We start from the raw sequence: 25,923 nt of genomic DNA on the forward strand, positions 1-25,923 counted from the left end.
TATCAATTCGTATGTATTTTACGCAAATAAGAAGATAAGAAAATAGTTGGCGTTATAATCGTTATATCAATAAAACATAACATAATAATATTATGTTGTATCGACTATTGATATTGACTGCAACTGTATAATTATTAATTCTCGACGATATTATCTTTAAACAAGTTCGTGTATTACCTTTATTTGCTTGTGTTGCTTGTGACCTGCGTTTAGTCATGACTTGTGATCTATTCTTTTATCCATGCTTGTGATCACAATAATTTACAGTGCCAAACGTGTCTATACAGTGTACAGACTACAAATACAACAGAATATAATATGAAAAATTAATATAAATTTAATGAATTAATATTAAATATAAACCAACTAAAGATGTAGAATCTAGATCATTGTTTTATATTATTTCACAATATTAAATAATTATATTTGTGTTATCTAACCTTTGTATTCAACAATACTAACAACAAAATTATGTTTGATCAAAATAAATAATAAACAAGAACTGTTTTTTGTAAAAAAATGACTTTTTAATGGTAAGTATGATTTTAATATGTTTTTTTAAAAATTATATTTGCTTTAAAAATAAAATAAAAGTACAATACCAAATTCGCGTCGAAAAGCTCATGTTAATTGATATAAAACATGGGTATTTTTTAACACCTAAATTAACCATAATTAACCCAAATAAATTTACATTTAACCATAACCAGAAAAGTCCATTAACCCGAAACACCCAAATTCAATAACCAAAATTTTCCTTAAACACCCAAAACCCAAAATCCGAAAAAATTATTCCGGTGCAAAGCCCTGCTTCAAATATAACACACTGTACATTGTTATACCTATATATTATTCGTATTTCGATAATAATTTGATTTTTTGCTTACCCTAAGCTTATAGGGTCATCAGAATTCCACTGAATATAATATCAGATTGATATATTACATATTATTATGACGTTGATTTGAATTTATTTATGATTTTTTTTTTTTAATATTCAATAGAAAAATGTAATCTATCATGAGTGTTCATATAATATTAAACAATAATATGCTAATCATTATAATGTTTTATATTAATCAACGTCCAATAAATTTTCTTTTGAGAATATTACTTGTATCGTTGTAGTAAGAAATAACACCATTTATATATCTCAATAAAAATTAAAAATCTTATAATAGTTTCTAAACACGTAGAAAATAAATATCATTAATTGTTAACAATAATTATTACGGTAAAAAAAAGAAATGTTAATATAGCTACAACTTATTATAACATGAATATCAATAGCATTGTCTTCGACATCAGATTAATGAACTGTCAGATGTGTCGTAAGAATAATAAATTAAATTAATAAACTCTTTATATACAGTTGTTATCAATGTGACTACTTCGTGTAGTTTAGTCCATAAATTATACGATACATAACTCAACCATTGATTAGGATTAAGCCTATAGTTAATTCTAAGCAATCTAAGCAATTTCAAATTTAATTTATTGGTTGATATTTTAACATTTTTTATTAACCACGTGAATGTTATTAATTGGCTTATACTTCCGTGTCGAGGTTATACATGAATTATTTTTATAATTAGTCACATTTTCACTGTACAATTTTCGATTACTAAATTATTTTATAACAATATTTGGTATAAATTAAATCATTTTTATGTTTTTTATTACTTGTGCAATACTATATAATACCTATAACCTATTATATAGGTACATAAAATATATTATAAATGTAAAATGTTTCTATTCATTTCAAATCAATAGTCATTAAATCAAATAACTACACTATGAAATTAAAATTTTTAACGAAAAATAATTTTACTACTCAAATTCTAACTCTTTGCATTTCATTGAATGAAATTTCAAAATGGTATTGGTACTTTGATCCAAATATTGTGTAGTATAGGTACATGGGTAATATCAATAAATGTGTAAATATATATTATATTGATGCGATTAACTAACGACACATGTCTATTACATTTTATTTGACTCACTAATAATAATATTGTGGCCTGGTATGGCGTGGTTGTTGGGGCCTTATAGTTTTCTAAGGTCAAGCATCAACTAGTGTCACTAGTTCTCAGATGGGTGACCACCAGGTGTTCTAAATATACACGTGTTCTAACCAATAGTACCCACCCCTGCTGTTAAAAACTTACTAAATAACACTCAGGCTAATGAACATAGATTTCGAAGCCTTAATTCAATAACAAAAAAAAAAATGTAATAATATTAATAAATAATAAGTTATACTACATAACATTTGGAAGAAATTAAATTGTTACCTAATTTATCTGTCATTTGAAAAATTATTCAAAGTTGTATTTATTTTTATTGATATAATGATACAAGTTTTTTTTTAAGGTCAACCATGTATTTAAAAATATATACATAAATATATTAACGTACATAATATTAAAATTGATTTTTTTATATTCATTTATTATTTAGAATTCAAGTATGTGTGTTGAACATTAGAAATTAATTCGTCGAAATGTCATTTATTTTCGCAACAGTTATATGGGTTATGCAACTACAATTTTAACAAGATTTCACGTTATTGTAGTACATCAGCTCCGCCCTAAGTATTGCAATTATATTGATTTATGGTGTTTAGAATTAATCTCTTCCCTCAGCCAGGTAGGTACGTTAGTATAGTTGTATACTATATATATATAGGTGATGCGCGAGGCTATTGGTGCAAATAAAAAGGGATGGGGGCTTAGCCCCCCTCCCTAAAAAAAAACTATGATGACTTGTACATTCTATGACGTTAAAGCACCATAATAGAGTATCTATATAGACCTGCAGAGCTTTATTTCCCCTCCCAATTTGGTTAAACACAATTTGCTCCTATAAACGCCAAGCGATCGAAACTATAAGCGATAAAATTGACACTTTAACGAGATTTTAACACTTACGTTTTTACACTGTATATAGGCAAACAATATTTTATATTATGCGCAAAATAATAGCTTTTAAGTATTTAGTTTTTGTACCGACCTAGTTGTATAAGTGTGACAATAAATAGCTTATGTACTTACTATACTTACCTCTCGGGAGGCGTAACTATTCAAATCGGAATAATATAATTTCCGATACAATAATAATATTATTATAATTGCGAGCACATGTGACCATGCCCCATAAATAATTAAAAACATAACATTAATTAATATGACATGTTAAATAATTATTATTATGTAGGTATTACAAAGATAATTTTATAATAGCTATCGCACAAATTAAAACTATTTAACATTAGGTTGCGAGATAACGATTATTTCCCCAAGAAAATTATGTAGGCACCGTATTATAATAAATTTAATTAATAACTAGGTTAGGTTATGGATTTACGGTGATAAATGATAATAATGTTAAAAGGCCGATTTCGACAAACCATAAAATTTATTTTACGATATTAATAGGTAGGTTCTGCTCTCGTTTACGCGTAGGTACGTAGGCTTATCAATTATCCACATACCACATTAATATGAATTATTATTATCATTTTTCCGCATTATTCACAATTGTAAAATGGCAGCGTTTTTCGCAATATGATGAAATCGAATAGAAAATAAAACTAAATACGGTTAATATAATAATATGATTAAAATTGAATTGTACAATAATATATAATAATGTACAAATTTAATACTCTTGTTAAAGCTAATAACCTTTGTAGTTGATGTTTAACCAAAAAATAATATGATTATAATTTATAATATAATATATTATTATCAAAATCGTGATCTTCCAAACTCCTGACGATGACTTACGTTATTAAATATACAAGCCTTTTTCATTTTTTATACGTTTTTGGCTAATTATTATAAAAATGATAGTAGGTACCTAACAAATAATAATGATTAATAATAATAATAATAATATGTATAAGTCGATAAGGCGTATACCTATATAATATAATATTATAGATTGATTAAACCATCTCCCACAAAACGTCGCAACGTGATTAATTGTCAATTCATCAATACATTATATATAAATATATATAATAACAATTATTGCGTTTTTCTTTCTTTCGTTCTCTCTAAAACCTTGCGAGGTTCTGTTCGGCCTCTTAGCGGTATACTAACGGTTTATCACCTACATATACACCGAAAAAGGAAACACCTGCACACGACTTGTAAGCATCATCGCTTTTCGATAGATAATCTCACCCATATTATAGGCACAGCAGGCGTACCTCTCTCTATATATATATTATTATTATATATGACGTTAATACGATATTCTGTTTTCATCGGACTTGCGATGCACAATACCAACCTTCCATATATATATGTATCCCAGTTTGGGCCGTCGCCTCTGAATCGGTCAGCCTTTCTCTTCTTTCGGACACGAGAACCGTCTAACGGTTATTATCAATAATACATAATTTATTACACTCACTGCTGCCCATATATCATATATGTATTGTGTAGTTGTTTGTTGTACAGAAATTGCACACTGCACTCTACATGCAGCTGCACTACGCCACTACCTGCACCATTGCGAGTGCTCACATCAACCGTGAAAATCCATCATTTACATGTTAAATACATCTTATTATTAGGCGTATTATAAACGATAATAATCACATCATCACCGTCCTACATATCAGGCCTTTAATTAATTAATATCTGCCGTCTCCACAAAACTCGTACCGGATGATATTGCAAAATGGTTTATATATTATAATTTTTCCTGTTTTTTTTTTCTTAACGAAACGGTGTTCTTTTTTAACCGTATTCTTATGCACGTCGTTATATTATCATTATTCTGAGAAAGAGTTATAGGTACCGTCGCGCAAATATGATATAGAGGTTTGGCTAAATCGTATAATTAATAGGCTTACACATCCCTATATTTCCTACATAATACGAGTTATACTTATACAGCTATATTATAGTTATTATTATTCAATGGTTAAAAATCCATTGTTAGAATCGCGGCGGTTTTTATGACATTTTTCTGCTATTCCGCGTAGTGTGTAGTAAATAATTACGATTCATAATGTTGTAATTCGAAGACGTTTTATTATTTTTATTGTTTTTAATTTGTATACTCTCTTTAGACCGACGACAGTTCTATAAGTATACCATCAACATGCACTTACTATACTTTCCCGCCGGGCTGCCGGCGATGTACAAAAACTATTACCCAAATATAACAATGTAAATTTAAAAAAGACAACCACTGCGAATGCGATCTGCGACGCACTGTAATAATATATTTCAGGTGTTGTGTACGTAACGCACGAAATGACAAATAGCTGGCCATTTGCGCGAATGCCCTAACGATCGTCTTTAATAAATAACGATGTATAGATATATGTTATATTATTATTATGTTGTTTCCTTCGCGCCAGGTCGTATAGGGCGATATGTTCTTCGATTTGTTTCATACGAAGCATTGCCCACGCTAAATTATTGTCTAATAGGCGCGACATTTATATTAGTGTAATGGTGTGCAATTAAACGAAAAATCGCGTAACAATCACTATATGTTTCAATGCCATTGTAATAAACGAGTGAAGAAAAAAAAGGTCAAATACACGATTATTATTATTAGGGTATAATAATTGGAAGTCGTTTTCAATGAGCATAATTGTAGGTATCATTATAATTATTATGTCCGAGTCCCACTGCTATGCGAAACGCAGATATTGAGGGAAAAAAATCCCAAGAGTTCATCGATCAAAAACGTACGTACAAGTATGTAACATGATGATTGAATGTAATTATTTTATTTTAATGACTTGATTTCAATTATGAATTACGAGTTACGACGTTTGTATTTTATATCACACCTAATTTATATCTGTAGCCTGCAGTGTTGCGTATAGACGGCGGTGTATCCATAACAATAATATAACAATCTAGTCCGTTTCGGAACAAAACCGTAAACACAATTATATTATTATGGAATAATAACAATCGTCCAGTAAATGTGAAAAAGAAAAACATAATTATACACATCGCGGGTCACACGCCGTTAATCCCTCGCAAGACGTTGCTTTTTTCTACCAGATCACACATATATAATATATAATATATATAAGCCCGTTTGGATGTATTATATGGAATTGTGGACTGAGTTATAATATTGTTATATCACATAGACATTTTTTTGTTCAGCATGTTACAGACACAAGACTGAATGTTGTTACACGTTGTCATTTGGTATATTATATAAAAGGGGATTTCGTAAAAATAAATGTGTGTATTATAGTATTATACATTATACATATTATTATTATACGTGGTACATTATTTTATACGTATAATAATAATACGCCAGATGAAATTTCGACACTCGACACTGACAGTCTTAAAAATAGCAGCCAGAGTCCTCGTACACATCACCCCTTGCAGGTTACGGATAACATGTGTGCGCGTCTGAGTGCGTGTCTGTATATAATAATATAATTCACGACGTACAAAAAATCCGGACACCGTCGAATGCCCATATACCTACAGCATTAACAAAATATTATTTTTTTTTATTTATATATAGAGGGAAAATAATGAATTACATATATTGTATAAACCTAGTCTAAGTGTCAACTAAATTTTGATTTGAAGATTGACGGCTGTAATGAATTGGACGATGCTGGTTGTATGGATTGAGGGTGATTGTTATTTTTTACTTAGGCTTGTGATTCGGAGAAGTTGTGACTTTTTCGGATATTGTGGCATGTTCGGCATTCAGTATAAGGATATAGCTGATGCGGTGACTTATAGACACCACATGATGTGCATATCGTTGGGGGTTCTTTCTTGGCCATTAGAAGACTCTGGGAGATTTGTGAGTGACCAATTCTGAGTCTATAGTTAATATGACTTCGAATTTTCTGTGAACTTCGTTAGGAAATGTCCAATTGTATGTGTTGTATTTAATACGATTTAATTTAGTGTAGTAAAGTGTTCATTTTTGGGCCATTTCTGTTGACATTTATTTGTTATAACTTTATTAGCGTTCGTAGATGTCACTGACATTGGTGCAACTATGTGGGGCTTAGCCTCCCTGGCTATGACAGCCTACCCCCAAATAATATCCATTATTGATTTTAAATAATACACGTACAATTTATTTTCAATTTTGTCGCTTGGAAAAAAAGAAATTAATATTATTATTTTATTATTAATATCATTTTAAAAAAGTGTTCAAGTAAAATAGATAAGAGATAACGATTACCTTTGATAAAATATATCAACAGGAATATATCTATTTTTAGACTGGGACTGTGGAGTTCATAGTTTTGATTGGGGGGGGGAGGGCTGTAACCCACCTAGAATTTTAACCCTAGTTGCACCACTGGTCACTGAATGAAATAATTTGAGTTGCTGATGATGGTTGAGATATTGCAGTTTTGGCTGCGAATCCGGAGGAGAAGTATTGGCAACACAGTTCCTTCTCCGGTCCTCGATACCATAGAAAAAAAAAAAGTTTTGGCTCGAAGTTCGTTTTTTTTATGTTGAAGTACAGTTATAATATACATTATACGCTGTCATATATAAGTATAACCATAACATAAAATATGTTATTGGTATTTGGTTATTGTAATACACATAGACTGTAAATTGCAGTATATATAGGTATATGCCACCAACCATTCATCATCATATTATATTTTATTGTGTATATATTTTAGACCGAATAAGTAGTATTTTTTTTCCACAACACTGCAAATGCCACAATGGGGCTTTATAATTATTATTGTTCGCCGAACTTATAGTAATAAGCGTTAAAAAAAGCATATTATACAGTTTTGTTTAGCGAGAGAACAAATGACGGTGGTTTATAATTATGACAATGTCGGATATTTCGCCAAGTATTTAGTATCAAGTATAATATATATTAAATTATTTTTAATATCTATATTTGTATTACTCATACGGTTGATAAGTGTTATTCATTATCCACAAAGATAACCGTGGTCATTACGCGTGCACGCGTGATTATACCTATATACATCTATATAGCTATTTCATAATCTTATGGCTTTACTTCCGCTGACCTTAAAGCTTCCGTCTTTGAAGTGTCCCAACAGTGACGCTTTAGTTTTTGTAATAACGAATTTAGTTTTGTTTCTGAAGAGCAAAGATAAGTATTCAGAGTATTTTACTATTTCTACTTTATATATTATCATTTTTATGGAATTAATATAATATATAGATGTAGGTAGACTTTTAAAAATCAAATGATGAAGAAACCAAAATCATTACATTGTATTAAAGTTTGTTATCATAGAGAGTTAATTATATTTTCCTAGTGTAGTGAATCACATTGAATTATAATTGTTATGTAGAAGTAGAATTATTATGATTATTTCTATACATGGATTATTGAATACGTGCATTTGATACTAAAACAAACTTCAGAAAACACACGTCTTTCTTCACATCTGAAATACAAAAACTATTGGAATTGTTGTGTATACAAACAATGGTGTATTTTAAATACTAATTAGGTATATAAACTATAGTTATAATTTTTTTATAATTTTATAATTATTACTTACTATGGATAATAATTCTGTCAATTTTTATCATTTAAAACACAAATCATATTTTATTGTTTATATAAAACTATACAAAATTTGTTCTCACCAAAACTACATTTTTCGAGTTTCATTATCATATTATAATACCTAAATAATGTATAGCCATGTATAAAAGGTATATTTAAAATAAATTATATAGAATATTGATATTTATATACATAATACCTACGTATGATTTTTTAAGAAAAATGTTCATTTCTTCATCGTTAAAATTATGACTATATTATAGTTAATGTACATTTGAATTTGATTACACGTAAATTAAAAATAGTTGTTAGTTATATTTATTCATTCAGTATATAAATTAAAATATATGCAACGGCCATTCGAAGTTAAATACTCTTGAAAAACTAGTTATCGACATGCAATATTGCAATTTAAATGCAGTTATTTTTAATAAATTTGCATTCAGTACATAATACATCTATCTTTAGTATCTTCAGAAACCATCCTTCATGCCAGAGGTTTTTTTATAGTTTTGAGTTATATAATATGTATATAAGTATTATACATTTTTGTATTTTTAGAATAATTTTATAACATTATAATATATATTATATAATATATTATAATACAATTCGAGTATCCCAACGTACTTTTCCACATTAATTACAAATTTGCATTCAAATTTAACTATAAAAACATAATTTCTTAAAACTCCAACATTAATTTTATTTTCCCAAACCAATTAATGAAAAACTTGGCCACTCCCCCAATACTTGGAAATCCTATACGAGACGTATGAAGCGTAATAATAAGTAGTGTCGTGATCTTATAAATTTAATTTAATTGATTTCATATTTTTACTGTGTCTAGTATAATTAATACAGATTGTTAATTACTTGTAAAAATAAAAAAATTAATTAATTTTCTGAATCTTTGTCACACCTTTTTTTTTTTTTAATAAATTGTTATTTGCAGAAAGCAAATAATCGAAAAATTATGATTTTTACGGGGCTGTACGATATGAACTATTATATTTAATTTTATATCTTTGGTAAGTCGAATATAAGAATGAAGATTCGAAAATATAAAATCTACCACCTATATATAGATTATATTTATGTTATAGGTATATAGGTATATGCATCATGGATATCATCATAATATGGGACGCATTATTTTACATCATATATTTTTTTAAAGTTTGGTTAGACACATTTGGAATTGTATTAATATAATTTATAATACACATGCCATTTTAAGGCTATATTATTATGTACGGAGTAGAGTATAGGTAATCGTTATAATCTATGGTAACTGAATATTTAGTACCTATTTAATATTTCCTCGTTGACTGTATTGACTTTAAATATTATAATATCATACGAAATGTTACGAGCATTAATTATATATTGATTCAAAATGCACCTATAACAATTAAAAAAAAAATTTTTAATAGAATATAGTGCATGTTGTAAGTAAATTTAGTACCTATTGTTATATAAGATTTAAAAACTATATCTATGTGTCAGAATAATATAAATATACTTATAGTACATCTATATTGTTTAGTATAAAACATTTTTAAACATCTTTTGTCAACCATTGTTTGGACTATTTTATGTATTAGGATTGGATACTGATTGTAGTAGGAACCTTGTTAATAATTTTACTTTGATTACTGAATTCTTAAAGATATTTTATATGTCAAAGGTTTTGATGATCATATTTGACGTTTATTAATTGGACTGAAAAAGTACCAATCAACCAATATCGGCCATATTGACACTAACAACGTTTCGGTGAAATGTGCGTTATGTGCTGCCATTAAAATTGTTTACATTTAGGTATGACATTATAGAATCATTATATCCGTCATTCTTTATCACAAACGATAAGAATCTGAAAAAAAAATTCAAATAAGACTAACATTAATTAAAATTTTACCATCGAAGATTAATTAAATATGACTAGATAAAGGTTATCTAACCTTCTTCGTACGCAAAGAAAAGTATTATAATGTGTATAAAATGGATCACTGACGATAACCAACGGGTAGTCAGAATAAAAAAGCAAACTTTGTATACATATACTAGGCCAAAATAGGTCATCGAAATTAATAATACATTACGATCATATACATATTATATTATAAATTTAAATAAAACTGTTTTTTCTTTTAAAATAAACCATGGTTGTATTTCTATATATGCTTAATGTATAAATAACATCTACAAATGGTTATTAAATAAATACTATAAATTATACAGTGGGCGCTGTTTATTATACTCTCTTCGGGATCAGATCATCTGACTATCTGAGTTCATTAACCGAATTAATTAATAAGGGGAAAGGCCCCAAAAAAATTAAAAATTTATACCTATTGACTTAATTTTTTTTTTTGAGATTTCAGCCATTATTTTATATATATATTATAATTATTAAATAATATATGGATATTTAACGGAAACAATTTTGTTCAATAAAAAATAAAGTAGTAATAAATTGCTTGTATATGCTAGGTACCTACCTAATTAACTCTTGACAAAAATACATCCAGTGTTGATTGGATTTTCCCGTCAAAATGACTCCATTATAACCGGCGTGTGAGTCTATAATACTCGTTTAGACGAATGTTTGGCTGTATGTTACCTATTACAGCATACGTGCAAATAATTGGGACAAGGTGTTTTATTATTTTGCTTATGTTTTATTTATTAAAAAAATAACTTACTTAAAAGTAATATTTATCATTTTTATAGCTTTTAGACTTTCAAACATTTTTATTTTTGGTTAAAAAGCTTTAAATTATATGTTAGGTTCTTTGTAAGCTCTCATTGTAATTTAAAATACCATAAAAACATCATATAAACAGTTTTTCAAACCTGTGACAAATCGCAAACATTACATATTACATTCATGATTTGTAATCAGTAATCACACACCCTCCTTCTTAACTTCTTCATACTCATTGTCACTATTATAATGTCACAAAAATACATTATATAAAAGATTGAATTCCAAATCATACACTAATATTATGGATACACTCAAAATTAGAGATGTTCCGGGTAGACAATTTGTTATAAACCAGATACCGAGAACTTGCGAGTTTTTTTCTGATTTCTATACATCAAAATTTTCAAAAATATTATCTGCTAAATAATTTACAATAAAAAAGAGGATTCTCATTTGAAAAAAAAAAGTTTGTATAGCCACAAGACACTCCTTAAGTGGTACAAAAAATTTCAACAATTTGAAAATATGGTCTTTGAGTATATTAAAATTTTGAAGATTCCAAAAATCAGATTTTGAATAACTTCATTATTAAAGAAAAAAAGGGATAAGGGGTGAGCACTGAGCATGCTTTATGATTCACCCTGTATACTATCATTTTTCTAAATACCTATCAAAACTAAATATAGATGGCAAAGTTGAAAAATCCCAAAATATGCTTAGGTTCTGTATTAATAAAATTATGTATGCGTATACTAAAATGCTAAAATATCACAATAGGTATCAAACGTATTATATAATCGGTTCTTTTTGGTTTTCCTTATAGACTTATTAGAGTTTGTTTTTTCTTGTATTGATTGAAATAAATTTAGGTTATCAGTAAATGACTGTATTTTAATATTTAATAATCAAACCATATTATGTTGAGTGGCGCAGTAACTGGTATTTTTAAAAAATGTATAAAAATTAAAAGTAAAAACTGAAGAATAGATTGTTATCTATATTATATAATAATAAAACAATTGTATATTTAAAATTTAAATTACATTTTATTCTGAAGTATATGTGTATAACTGTTACATATATGAGAAACACGACATAAAATATTTAGACCAAAAAGTAAAAGAAATCAATGAAAAAATAAGGGAAGTTTCTTTGCTGAATATAGATGTCGAATAAACTTCGTCATTGCAGATAGGTCATTATCAGGATCAATAACATTTTTATAATATATAAAATATAAATAATTGCATAGGTTTTTTTTTTTTTTAAATTCAATTTGAAAACTTGTGAGAAACTTGTACCTATTAAATTTTTAATTTTTAAAATTAAACATTTTATTCATTTTTACCTACTAAATGATTACATATATTTTCGTGATTTTGAAAGAAATTTCAGTTATTTCACTACGTATTTTCAATATTTTGCAACCTAGTATAATATTTTTAACATTTTAATCATTAATAAAATGTTTTGATTGTAAAACAAATGACAAACATATCAAAAATGATCAAAAATATAAAAAATAAAATAAAAAATATTTTTAATTTATTATGACTTCTGTGTATGTATAGTAAGTACTGTTATGAATATTTGGCGAAAACTGCAAGTGTTGCAAAGCTCCAATTCTCTACACCTATTTTTTTTTAAATTTTTTTTAACAGCAAAATATAATATAATAATAAAATATAATAAAGTCTTGAAATTGTTTCAAATACTGACTGTGTAAATATTTTGATTATTCCTAATTATTTTAAAAGTAGTAGACATTTTTAACAAAGTTGCAACTAGATTCAATTTTTTGTCAGAAACCAGAAACTTGAAACATTTTTACTTCCCCAAGGGTGTTTACATCTTCTCCACATTTTCGTAAACAAACCACGCGTCATTGAAAACCAATATATTCCTCGCTGTGAACCTTAAAAATATACATATATTAAATTATCCTATTCAAATACAAAACACTGAGCCTTGACGCCTTGTATAATATTGTTGTACTCGTGTAGTATTTTAATTATTAGGATAACAAATATACATAATAAATTTGTAAAATAAAAATAAACGTTTGTGCCCGAAACAAAATCTTTGTAGGTATCTATAAGTTCAATCGTTTTATTCATTGTGTATACTTATCTATTTAAATATTTTATTACACATTACCTGAACTGTTTTATATAATATTATGTGATACACCCAGCTTATATATGTATATTAATTATGTTGGTATCAAGTTTTACTGTTTAAGTATCAGTTTTTTAACACTCAAATTATTTGAATCTGGTGCTAAGAAATGTATTAGTCACACTCATTATTAAAATAAATTCAGCGCCCATAAGTGTCGGATTAACCATTGGCCTCATACTAATTAAAATTCTATCAGTAAAAAAATGCACTTTCCTTACCACGATGTATGAGGGGAAGTTTCATTAACTAAAAGCCTAAACCCTGTTCGATACTACCCGAAATTGATAGTCAGGTTGGTAAAAGAGTTTGTTTTTACTACCCAACGATTAATTTTAACTTTTCTTTCAAATTTAACTAATTGTTAAAATTAATACTATTATTATTAAAATGTCAATATAGTTTTATGATAATAAATTAAGTAGGTATACATAATATGTTTCTGATGTTTCTAATACCAATTGAAAGATATTATAAACTATATATATATATATATACTAGTCTTTAGGTACTTCTATATTTTCTATAGGTATACAATACTTTTCCATATGCCATAAATCATAAATAACTTATGAAGTATAAATTTATAAGTAGGTACCTTTAATATACCTATTACCTATACTCTCTTAGAATTAATGATTTATCAATGACACGTTATTGTATAATATACGCATTAAAGATTCTATAGATACTATTGTATCGAATTATTGTATTAACTATTTTATTATTATCTACTTTATCTATATGATAGATAATATTGTAATATTGTATATGTCTAAACATAATGTATATTATATATTTATTTTAATAACAAAATAATAAATGGCTATAAATCTTGTGGTAAGTAAAATAATTGGTATTCTAATTTTATATAAGTCTGTGTTATACGGTGAAGCAAATTCAAATAAGTGAATTTAACTTAATATTATTATATCTAAAAAATTTTGGTTTTAAAAGTCCAATGGATGCATTGCTCAAAAGGATTTGCCACTTGGCCAGGTTAAAGTGGTGACAGTACTATATTATATTCCTTACGCAATAAGCCAATAACGCAGTATTCTCGCGAGAATTCGTTTATTTCAAATGTTGATTATTAGTAATAAATAGTAGGTATAGTGATATCACTGACAAAGACATTTTAGTCCACGGTAGGTATTAAATAAGTTAATTATTATCAATGTATTCTTATAACGACTGCACTGCAGTAATGCAGTATAACATGATAATTATTTTTAATATTTAAGGAATATTATATTTTATTTTATATATTCTGGATAATATAACTATTATTACACATTATATTTACGATTGCACGATAGACTGAAATTTTATTTATACATTATATTGTATAGTGTGTTGCGTGATGTAATAAATAATAAAAAATTCAAAGAAGATACATAAGTGTTTATCTATATATATGAGTATATGACTATAAGAGACTGGAGTCTTGTGATTATCAAAATTATAATAAGATATAGATACTTGTATCCGGATATTATAATTTATAATTTACTCGTGTATACAATACTAATGTGTAAGTGCTATTGGTGTATAGTGTCTCAGGTATAAGCATAAGTATTAAGTATAACCAAAATAAGGACGGCAGGTGCAGGAAAAAATAAAAATAATTTAAACAGCCTCATGACAACCTCGTGACAACCTCGTTTGCGCCGCCACTTTATGGAGCCGTATCATGTCGCATATAATATTACGCATATAGGTATATATATTATATACCTATTTTATAGTATTATACAGTTGGTCGGTAACACATGTTTGGTATAAATGTATACAGGATGGTCCATTTAAATGTCTGCAATGATAATTTTATAAAATTTTGAACTCTTTGGACATTTTTACATAGGTATTTTGATAAAATTGAAAAACAATATTTAAAAAATATATATATATATTTTTGAAATTTATTATCCTAAAGCAAAATGGTTTTTGGAGTACTTTGATACAATGACAATCGATTTACATACATACGCTGCTTGTTTCACCCTGTAGGTTAGATGCTTGTACATGGTGTACGGATTGATCTCCAAACTGATGAAACTGAGTTTCTCGGTAAAAATTGCTTGTTTTTTAAGTTTTCATGTATAGAAGCAATTGACAAAATTTTCTTGGAAAATTATCGCAGTGTTTCTACTAACCATTAACCAGCTAAATAGATCATTTCGTTTCCGTGCACTTATTATAAGTGATAAATTGTTATAGCTCCCGCCCCCTGCCATATTCCCCTGACCGGTAATATTATCACGAGTGGTAGTTATATGATCACGTATACCATGGTATTCTACACTACTGTAGTGTCAGACGTGTCAGTATAAGAACGCATAATATGTCTCAGTATACACGAATGGTAGATGGCGTGCAGTCATGGGCGGTCCGAATAAGATATTATTACGAATACTATTTTTTATGAGCATTTGGGTATTCATTCCAAATACCTACTGTTTAAAAGTATTTCACCTACGACCTACGTCTGTTGCGGACATGTGATGCCAAAATATAAATATACGATTTAACATAATACAACGGTTATTGTTAGTTAAGCTACTCTGCAGTGTCTTTGGGTCCTTACTTTTACTATACTTACGTACTTTTTAACGTAACACTCAATGATGATTTTTATCAATACTATGTATAGATATTTTAATTTTACAGGATTTGGTCATTGATTAAACAAGCGGTTCATCACAACTCTGACATGTCGTCGTCATTGCCTTACGCACAATTCGAAAATGAAAACTATTCAGATGACCAATTGGACATCCCTAAGTCTCCGGTAAGATTCAATAATATTCAAATTATTTCCAATTGAACCACAGTTAATTTTAATGATAATTGTAAACTGATAAGTGATAATTAGGTATCATCTAGTTGCAATTAAAATTAAAAAAAAAAAATGCAGTTACCAATTGTATGTTATCTTCCATGAATTGTTTTTTCGAAAACAATGTTATCAACATGATAATATTTACTATCATAATAATAATATTTATTATTTAATAACAACAACTACACTGTATTCTTGAAGTTAAACAATTTTTGCACATTATTGGTTTTCGTACCTACTACAAACTTTGATATAGCTGAAAGCACTTGAAATACTGTACTCTACTGCCCCTGATGATGTACCATAAGTAAGTACTATTGAATTAATCATGTGAATTCGATGGTTTCAGAGAGACATTAAAGTTTATCATATTGATGGTACATATGAAACAGTTTCAGTTACCCTGAGTACAACAGCCGAAGAAGTATGCTCTCAGATAGGCAAAGACTTTTTCAGCGAATGTTTTGGTTGGTCAATAGTGGAACTCTGGAAGGACGAAGGGATAGGTAATTGTGTAATTTTAGTTGTGTCGTTTAACTTTTGTCTATTACTGTTGGGTGTACTTAATAATATGCTGTTCATTTTTGTTAAGAGAGAACATTAGAAAATCACGAATCAGTGTTAACGTGTTTCCATAAAATGAAGAATGGAAAGAACAGAATTTTGGTGCTCCAACTAAACAACAAAATGTTTCACATGTTCAAGCATCCAGAAGTAAATTTTATTCCAAGTATAGTGTGGGCCATAATAATTTTTTTTACCAGCCAAGTGTCTTAAGGCCCATCTCATATATGTGTATTTTCAATGATTTTAACGATTAATATTTTTTTTATAGAAATTCTCTCTCTACAAAACTCTGGATATTGCTAAAAAAAAAGAAGCCAAACTTATAGAGGTAATTTAATATTGTTTATATTGAATTAAAACTAAATATAAGATATAAAAATATTATTTTTTCTGTTAATAACATCTAAATTTATATAAAATCGAGATAGAAAAATAAATAATTACTTCCATAAGTATCAATTTATTAAAAAAAATTCAAAGGACAAAAGCATATTAGGTAAATACATAGTTTGGTAGTAAGGTTGCTAACTTTTAATATGAAAAATACCCATCCAAAGTAAAAAAGATAATATTCCATGAATTTTTATTCAATATTACGTTGCAGTAAATGTACATAAAATTACATGTATAGTATGTCATAACTCATGATATAATATATATACAAGTTTGAATTCATTAAGATTATACTATTCATTTCAGTAATATCTGCTAACCAATTTTATAAAAACAATAATTTAGTAATATGTATATGTATAAGTATATATAATATCAATCTCTTGTCAAAACTTTTGATCAGATAGAATTATTTTTATAGGTCTGTATTAGGTTTACACTATCAGTTATGTGATTTTTAAGTCTATGGAAATGAAATGCTGGCTAATTAGTAATTGGCAACTCTAGTAGATAGTCTAGTGAAATAAGGAAGATATGAAAATAAAAAGTAATAAAATATATTTTCATTTACTTCAGAGTTTGGCGATATAAAAGTTTTGTTTTTTTTAATTGGTATGGAACATATATCTCATTTAATAAATATAAATATTAAAATTAAATCCTAACTAAAATGTTTAATCTAGATAAATTTAATATATTTTAAACACTATATACCTACCATTAAATATTTTAATAATTATATCATAATGTATGTGTTATGTAAATATTAAAATGTAAAATAAATAATTAAAACTAAAATTGGGTTATTAAAAATAAGAGTGTTAATTCCAAGATTTAAACTCATCTAGTTTTACTTTTTTGCATAATATAGGTAACTATTTAAAATGTATCATATTTTTTATTGACCTAGTATTTTCAATTTTTAAGTTATTTATAATCAATCTAAGACATGTAAGAGGTTGAGGAGCAACCCAATTTTTGTATTTATTATTCTAGCCCTCTACCTATTACGTTGATTGTTCTTAATCAGAAATCAGAATGTTAATTATTTGATCTTCAGCCAAGTTCAGAACATCAATTTGAGGCCAAGTTGAATTATTTATTTAAAATGTTATCTTTAGTAAATCAACTGAACATAATCTGTTTTTATTTTTAATAATAGTTTAATTTGTATTTTTTGTACATTTTTTTTATCATTATTAATAAATAATAATGCCAAGCTTGAAATTTGAAACAAATTATTTTTTTAATATTTATACAATAGTTTAAAAATTTTGTCTGTATACAAAAATGTGTTTTACAACAATCTGATTCAAATTAAATTAGCATTGTTAAATTTGTCCATATTTAAAAGCTTTTTACTTTCTATTTTTTTAATTTAATTTTACTTTTTAACTATTTTTTTTAAATTATTGAATATTTACCAAGTAATGAATTGTATTTACATGATTTCCACGTGTATACCATGTTACTTTAAAAATTATAAAATGGTTTCTTGAATTAAAAACGTTAATCATGATGTCATTTTTATTATTTATTTTATTAAGTTATATCTCAATAGTATTGGTTAATATTGTACAACTGTAGTATTTGATGATGAAAATGTTTTGAACCTTAATAAATTAAGTAGGTATTTAATAAACATAGATATAGAAGACATTGTTATATTTCTTTCTAATACTTGTCAACTTTTAAATTTCAAATAGTTTCTTGGCAAATATTAAAATTTATATGTATTTGCTTAGATCTTAGATTATTAATTAATGCTGATAAATAGTTCAAAATATTGAATTACTTACTAATTTCAGATTTGTTATAATAGTAAATAATACCATATTATTGTTGTTTATCATACTTAGAAAGTCCTCAATGGTGATGCCTGTCCGCTACATTTTGGCCAAGTATGGGTGTACGATTGCAGTAAAAAGAAACCTTTCTGGGATGTAACAGTTTTGTTGCTTAAGGATAAAAATCTTTATATCTCATCAAATGTAAGTGTTTAATAACATTTATAGTAATTGATTTATAATTTTAAATACACATTATAACTATGACACTGAATATGTATTTCGGGTAGTTAAATTAAACTCCCTTAAAAATTAGGTGGGTAATTGTTGGATAAATATACTAATAGAGTATAATTTCTTATCTTTCTGCTATAATTTGATTAAACACAGGTCATTAAATTATCTATAAATAACTAATCCGTTTTTCAGAAACAGTGAAGGGGTAGGTGGGAAAATTAAACTATATTATGTACTACCACTTTTAATTTCATTAGGTACCACTGCATAGTAATTATTATATAAATGATATATGGTTTATAATTTTTCAGCACAAAGGCATAGTACCTACCATTGGGAAAAATGGGATGAGCTACTTACACGACGTAATCATGGTAAGATAAAATACATCAGTCATCTTGTTAATACTAGTTAAATAATAGAAAATTAATTTTTCTATGAATATTAATTTTTCATTTTTATTTTTATTCTACCATTAATTTTGTTTTGAGATTCGTTTGAGGAAACTTGTCATTTCATCACTAATTTATATCCATTTACTATCAATCCTTAACTAAGAAAGATGATTTTTAATGTCATTCAAATAATGAGATTTTAAATGAAAATATTAAAATAAAATTTACGAATGCAAAATAATTGCATTATGTAAAGATTTTGTTACAGGATAAAATGTGCATAAGATAGAGTTATATAATTTGTCATTTTTGTACTGTTTTAAAATTATTCATCTCTATTGTATTCAATGTAATGAACTCATTTAAATTTGTAGGTTGTGTATAACTTAGTAGTACAAAGTTATTTCATACTAAATATTTACTATTCAAAATATCTAATATTCTAATTTTTACAAATAATTTGTTAATTATTCCTTAAATAATTATTTCTTTAATAATTGTAGTTATAGTATTTGGTGATTTTTCATATAATTGTATAAGGAGGTATTAGACATCATTGAATTCTAAAATATATATTACTTCTACAATTGTACATAATATATAATGATAAAAACCACGTTATTTATACTTAATTTATTTTAGTATAATCTTTAAGTCAAAGTATATTTTTAAATCAATTCCAAATTATTAAATCATACAATTTAGATATTTCTATGACTATTATATTTTGCTCTGACCTTTTTATTCTTTGTTACAATAATGAATAAATTAATACTTAAATAACAAAAATCTAATAAGCTACAACTATGGAAATAAAAAAAAATTGTATTTTTATTGAGTATAAAAAAAAAAAAATATAATATATGACGATAAAATAAGATAATATTTTATATTAAAATTATGGTGTTATTGATATAGATTATTAGTCATAAAAACACAAGATATATAAAATTTACCAAATAAAATAATTCTAAATAAATCTAAAAAAATAGTTAGTATGCTGTTATGTTTTCGTCGACTTAACTTTGAGTAGTAACTTTGGCAAACAAAAATACTTAATCTTTAGAAGAGCTTACATTTTTCTTAGTAGAGTGCTAAGGGTTAGGGTTTGCTAAGCCTTGAGATGGTACCTTTAATTATCATAGATAACAGAAACCATTTCACTTGGTTAAATCAAAGCTAACAATTTTTCAAATAATATAATAATTTCCAAATAACTTAATATTTATGTATGCATTCAACATAATTGTTCAGGGCAATTTCTTCAAATACCTATTGTTACCTATTTATTTTAAAATTTATAAGAAACTTATAATTTAAGTAATCAATAATAATTACTGATTGTACCAATAATTATTTGTTTAGCAGTATGAAATATGATACATGTAGGTATTGTATATTGGTGCATTCAATATCTCCATTATTTTCTTTTTATGAATATTTATACCATTACTGCGATATTTTATACGAGTTTATTATTTATATTAACTTTTTTAATTTTATAATGTGGCAATTAGGTGGCTGTATGCATAGGTAGAGATAAAGGGGGGCTTACAAGACCCTCCAAAATAATTATTTTGAAGTTAAAGCCCCCCTTTAAAAACTTTTTTATTAAAATATTTATCGAGGTCCTCTATATTTTACAGGATCTCCACCTATAGCTATCGCTATACTTTATACTTCTATTAAATTTAATGTTGCTTAAGTAGGTACTAGAAGTCAATGTTGACATTTGGTGGTTTTTCATCATTTTTGTTACATTATTTTTATAATTTATTCATATCTTATCAAAATCAATTTGATTATTTTTTTAACCCACAGTAAACATAAATTACATATTACGTTATCATAATATTAACAAATTAAGTAATTTCCATTTATTATTTCTTTTATGCTCAGCTTCTATATTTTCTGTTGTAATCAACAATGAGGTCATTTTAACTTCTAGCAATTTTTTTATGTTATCATAAATAATTTATAATATGTAATACCTTATTACCATATAAACATGTGTTAATACTGTTAATAATTTATAATCCAAAACAATTAGCACTTACTGTTACTATTTATTATTTATCTTATCAGATTTTAATGACTGGCTGTTGAATGACGTAAAGAAACCTATAATCCGTATTTTGAATATGTGCAGATTAATCTGAATTACCAATAAAATATAAGCTATAGTTTATCTAGTTTTCTTTACCTACACACATTTTTTTGCAAAATTTCTTATACTTAAATATATTATGATTTTTATCATACAGGCTAAAGTCTACATTATTTGATTTCTATTTCAATAAAATATAAGAATTTGAAATTATATTTCTATTAAAGTTATTGATGTGTTAAGTTGTTGGATTGTTAACATTTATTTTATAACGAAATTGGTATCAAAAAAACAGTGTATTTAAAATCTTCTTTTAGAGTAGGTTTAACATTTTACTAACTAATGGACGCTTGAACTACTCGTATAATAGTATTTTGAAAAAAATAGTTGACTAAATACTTTATTTTCATAGATTGATCTCTATATAAATTTCAGAAATATATTGTAACATAATGGTAGTGAAATTTTTTATGACCTTTGACTGTCCATTGATACATATAAATATACATTCTAACGAAGGTTACTATTTCTATGTAAAATGAAAAATGACAAAAAAATAGGAGTGTCAACTTGCTGGATCTCTTGACAATGTCACAAAAACTAACTGAAAAATAGTGAAAGATAACTTGGGCCTGTGCCACACGGTTTTTGGCCTTAAAAATTCGGTCAATTATTATCAACGTACTGTAATAATAATAATAATAATAATAATAATAATAGTAATAATCTCTTCGAAATAGTTGGCAACAGCGTACGTGAACCAGAACCAAAACGTAATTTTTGATTGACACATTACTTATGGTGAGACGTTGCCAGTTTGCTCATAAATCCGTATACGGTATTCCTCCATTATAACATTTAGAGGCGTGCTACATGCTCGATGTATTGGAAAATTAGGTAATAATAAATTTGTTTTATCAAAAAATACTCATCAATAAATATTTGAACAAATTTGACGAATGTATTTAAAATTTAAAAATAAACAATGTGTCTCGTTTTATTATGGTGTTATAATCACTAATCAGCAATCACTTATGAGTTATTGGTTTTTTTAAAATTATTGTTAGGTAGTAGGTGAATAATCTACCTCGTCATTGAGTAGGTTACTGTAATAGATGTGTCAAATTTAAAATCAATGATAAATCATTGTGTTCAGTCAAATACGATTCTGAGCGGAGATAAAGGTATATATAAATTATTAATGAATTTGTCAAAATTTGATATTTAAATGATTTAAAAAAAAATATTAGCTATGTATTTTCGACATTTTTAAATTATTGCGTGGAACCTTGTGTTACATTTTTTTAAATTTTTTTGCTCCCCAACATTTTATCGAAAATAAGTGGAATGAGATAAAACAAAATCGAAAGTTTCAAATTTTCTATAAATAAATCAAAAAGAACCAAAATATTTTTTTATGTCTTTAGAAAATACTTATATAAATATATATGGTAGTTTTAAGTCTCTAAAGCTACCTATTCGTTTTCAAAGTACAAACAGAAACTTCTCTCAAAGTAAAAATCTGTGTATTTTTCTACAACAAAAAGTGGATTTAGACAGAATAAAATCCTCAATGTAGAATTAATACATATTATACATCATATACATTTCTCCGCTTAGAATGAAAACAAAATTGTATCATATATGCATTGAAACAGAATAACAGATATATTATTATGTATTATTATTATTTCAATAATCACATAATAACGTTCCGATCGATTATTAGTAACCGTAGTTGTGTTTTTCAACCTTGAATTTACACAAATTTTCACAAAAAAACGATGTAAAATTTAAGTTTTTTTTTCGCGTAAAAGTAATTTAGCCGTATCAGCTACCGACGTTTTGTGCGGTAAGCCGGAGAAAACAATATGACCCTCCAATCCAAGTATCCAACAATGACTATTGATTCCATGACGGTTCTTTTTGAATCATTGTGAAGTTTTTGCATAAATTACAATCGGCTACAAAATTAGGAAATTCTCAGTGGATTTTCCTGAGGTCCGATTTATAAACGTGCCGCGAATAAATCTTTTCGAAAAACGGGTTATTACGTACCTATATATTATATTGGATGAAGCTGCAGGCGATTTATTTAAAAATTAACTATCTTTATTGTACCCAGAATTTGTCGAAATTATACTCGAGAAGAATAAAATTATACATCGTATATACAGGGTAATTCATAATTTTTTCTTTATTAATTTTCTGGTTCTGATTTTTGGAATTCTCAAGCATAATAATTACTACTTAGTACTATATTTTAAATATTTAGATTTTTGTACCAGTTAAAAGAGTCATTACAAACTTATTTTTTTCAAATGCGAATCACCTTTTTTTGCTGTTAATTGTTAATTATATGATTTTTCTAAAATGTTCATCAAGATTAACATATCAAGTGTGGGGCTATAGTGATTTTAAAATTATAAATTTAAAATTTAAAAAAAATGCAGTATTAAATATTTGATGGGTAGCTTTACCTTATTATTAAATATTAATTTTTTTTTTCAAAACCAATTTTAAGAAATATTATCCTTAGTACTTATATAACAATATACATTTTAATAATTTGAAAACTCCTTCAAATTTTAGTTTAAATAGGACCTATCAATATTTAAAAAAAAAATCAACCGTTATTAATTTACAGTGAAAAGAATTGATTCATATTTGACAAAAAGAAGTTGGTATTAGTGTATTACTACAGAACACTCTTTATATGCTGAGTGAAACACCCTGTATAAGACTTAATGAGTAATAATAAATAAATCTTGAATCACGTCTGCCTCTCTCCAAGCATTATATGTATTATTATATATGGACTATAATTAAGGTAAAGCCATTTTGATATTAAATTAACCTACCTAATATTAAACTTGAGCTCGTATTTATATGTTACTTACACAATCTTTTATCGATTGTTGTAAATTATTTCCCAATAGAAAAAATCCGCAGTATCTACATCCATTCGGAATAATATGTTTTGTGATTATGCCCCCAATATTTCTTATAAATTTCTAGAAATAATATTTTTAAATAAATATTATTTAGCAACTATTTTATGTGTATATATATATGTATATCATTCAATAATAATTTTGAATTTTGTATAAATCTTGTGAATATTGCTTATTGTAGAAAATAATAATAATAATATTATAATATAATTTTCTTTAAAAATTTAAATATTAGGCTTATTAGCTTAACCGCAAGATTTCCGATAACTTATTTTATCATTTGTCATTTTTTTCTGATTGCACCTCAAGCGAATACATTTAAAAAAAATCTTTATCAATGGGGTCTTTAATTTGATATTTTGTTTGAAAATTACTTAAAACAATACAAATAAAAGCATACCTATATGTTTTAAATGATTACTTATTATTTTTACCTATAAGAAATTAACAACTAATTATTCGATACTAATTTCAAAAAAGTAATAACATATTCATGAACAACTTGGACGTTCTCTTATATTATATAATAATTAATAGTCTACATTTGTCAACCATAATATTAATAGAACCAAAGACATATATATTATTTTTATTATGACGATTATTGTCTGAACAAAACTTTTATTCCTAGAACATATAGAATTGTTTTAACACGATATTGTGTATCACCGTTCATCGTCGAGTTAAAATAAATCAATGAAAATACTAACGTAAACCAAACATTGTCTAACTTTAGTGTTTTTGAACAAATTAATACTTCTGTCTTCTGTACCTACAGTTGTGTGATTTGATGAACGTACTTTAGTACTTACAGATGTTTTGTTACTTTTAATGCTAAATTAGTGCATGTGAATTTATTATTTGATTAAAATTTTAAATTTTGTAAGTACCTAAAAGCCAATATACTGTTCGGGTATCTATAGTATTTTACATATTATATTATCTGTATATGCATAACAAAATATAAATTATATTTTTTTCTTTCCAAAATCTGATGTAGAATTTTTAAGCGTTTTGTACTAAAAATATTATCAAGCAGTATTTTATTGGTCAGGAAAGCTGTAGGGTTACGTCTTGAAACGAGGGTGAAACTACCCTAACTCTGTGCTTTGTGTGTACTGTGCAGGCGTATGTTGAAGTGAATATTCGAGTGGCGATTATATAGTTATTTTGGATATTTGGGTTGTTACGCGTACA

General features: G+C 26.4%; 1 protein-coding gene across 5 annotated transcripts in view; it reads left to right on the top strand.

Moving 5' to 3' along the window:
* Positions 1–25,923, top strand: part of LOC107161473 (growth factor receptor-bound protein 10-like) — a 100,871-nt gene that overhangs the window by 39,584 nt on the left and 35,364 nt on the right. For 4 of the 5 annotated variants that reach the window (XM_089226438.1, XM_089226441.1, XM_089226442.1 and 1 more), the window contains exons 2-7: positions 16,115–16,235; positions 16,636–16,792; positions 16,879–17,000; positions 17,122–17,181; positions 19,106–19,237; positions 19,582–19,644. In XM_089226438.1, coding sequence (XP_089082564.1) covers positions 16,115–16,235; positions 16,636–16,792; positions 16,879–17,000; positions 17,122–17,181; positions 19,106–19,237; positions 19,582–19,644 — 655 coding nt within the window. Of the gene's footprint in view, positions 1–2,520; positions 2,601–16,114; positions 16,236–16,635; positions 16,793–16,878; positions 17,001–17,121; positions 17,182–19,105; positions 19,238–19,581; positions 19,645–25,923 lie in introns of those variants that run through there. The other variant, XM_089226439.1, reaches the window with a different exon arrangement.

Source organism: Diuraphis noxia, unplaced genomic scaffold (genome assembly GCF_037042655.1).
Source record: "Diuraphis noxia isolate RWA-SAM2 unplaced genomic scaffold, SU_Dnox_SAM2 contig0004, whole genome shotgun sequence".
NCBI lineage: Eukaryota > Metazoa > Arthropoda > Insecta > Hemiptera > Aphididae > Diuraphis > Diuraphis noxia.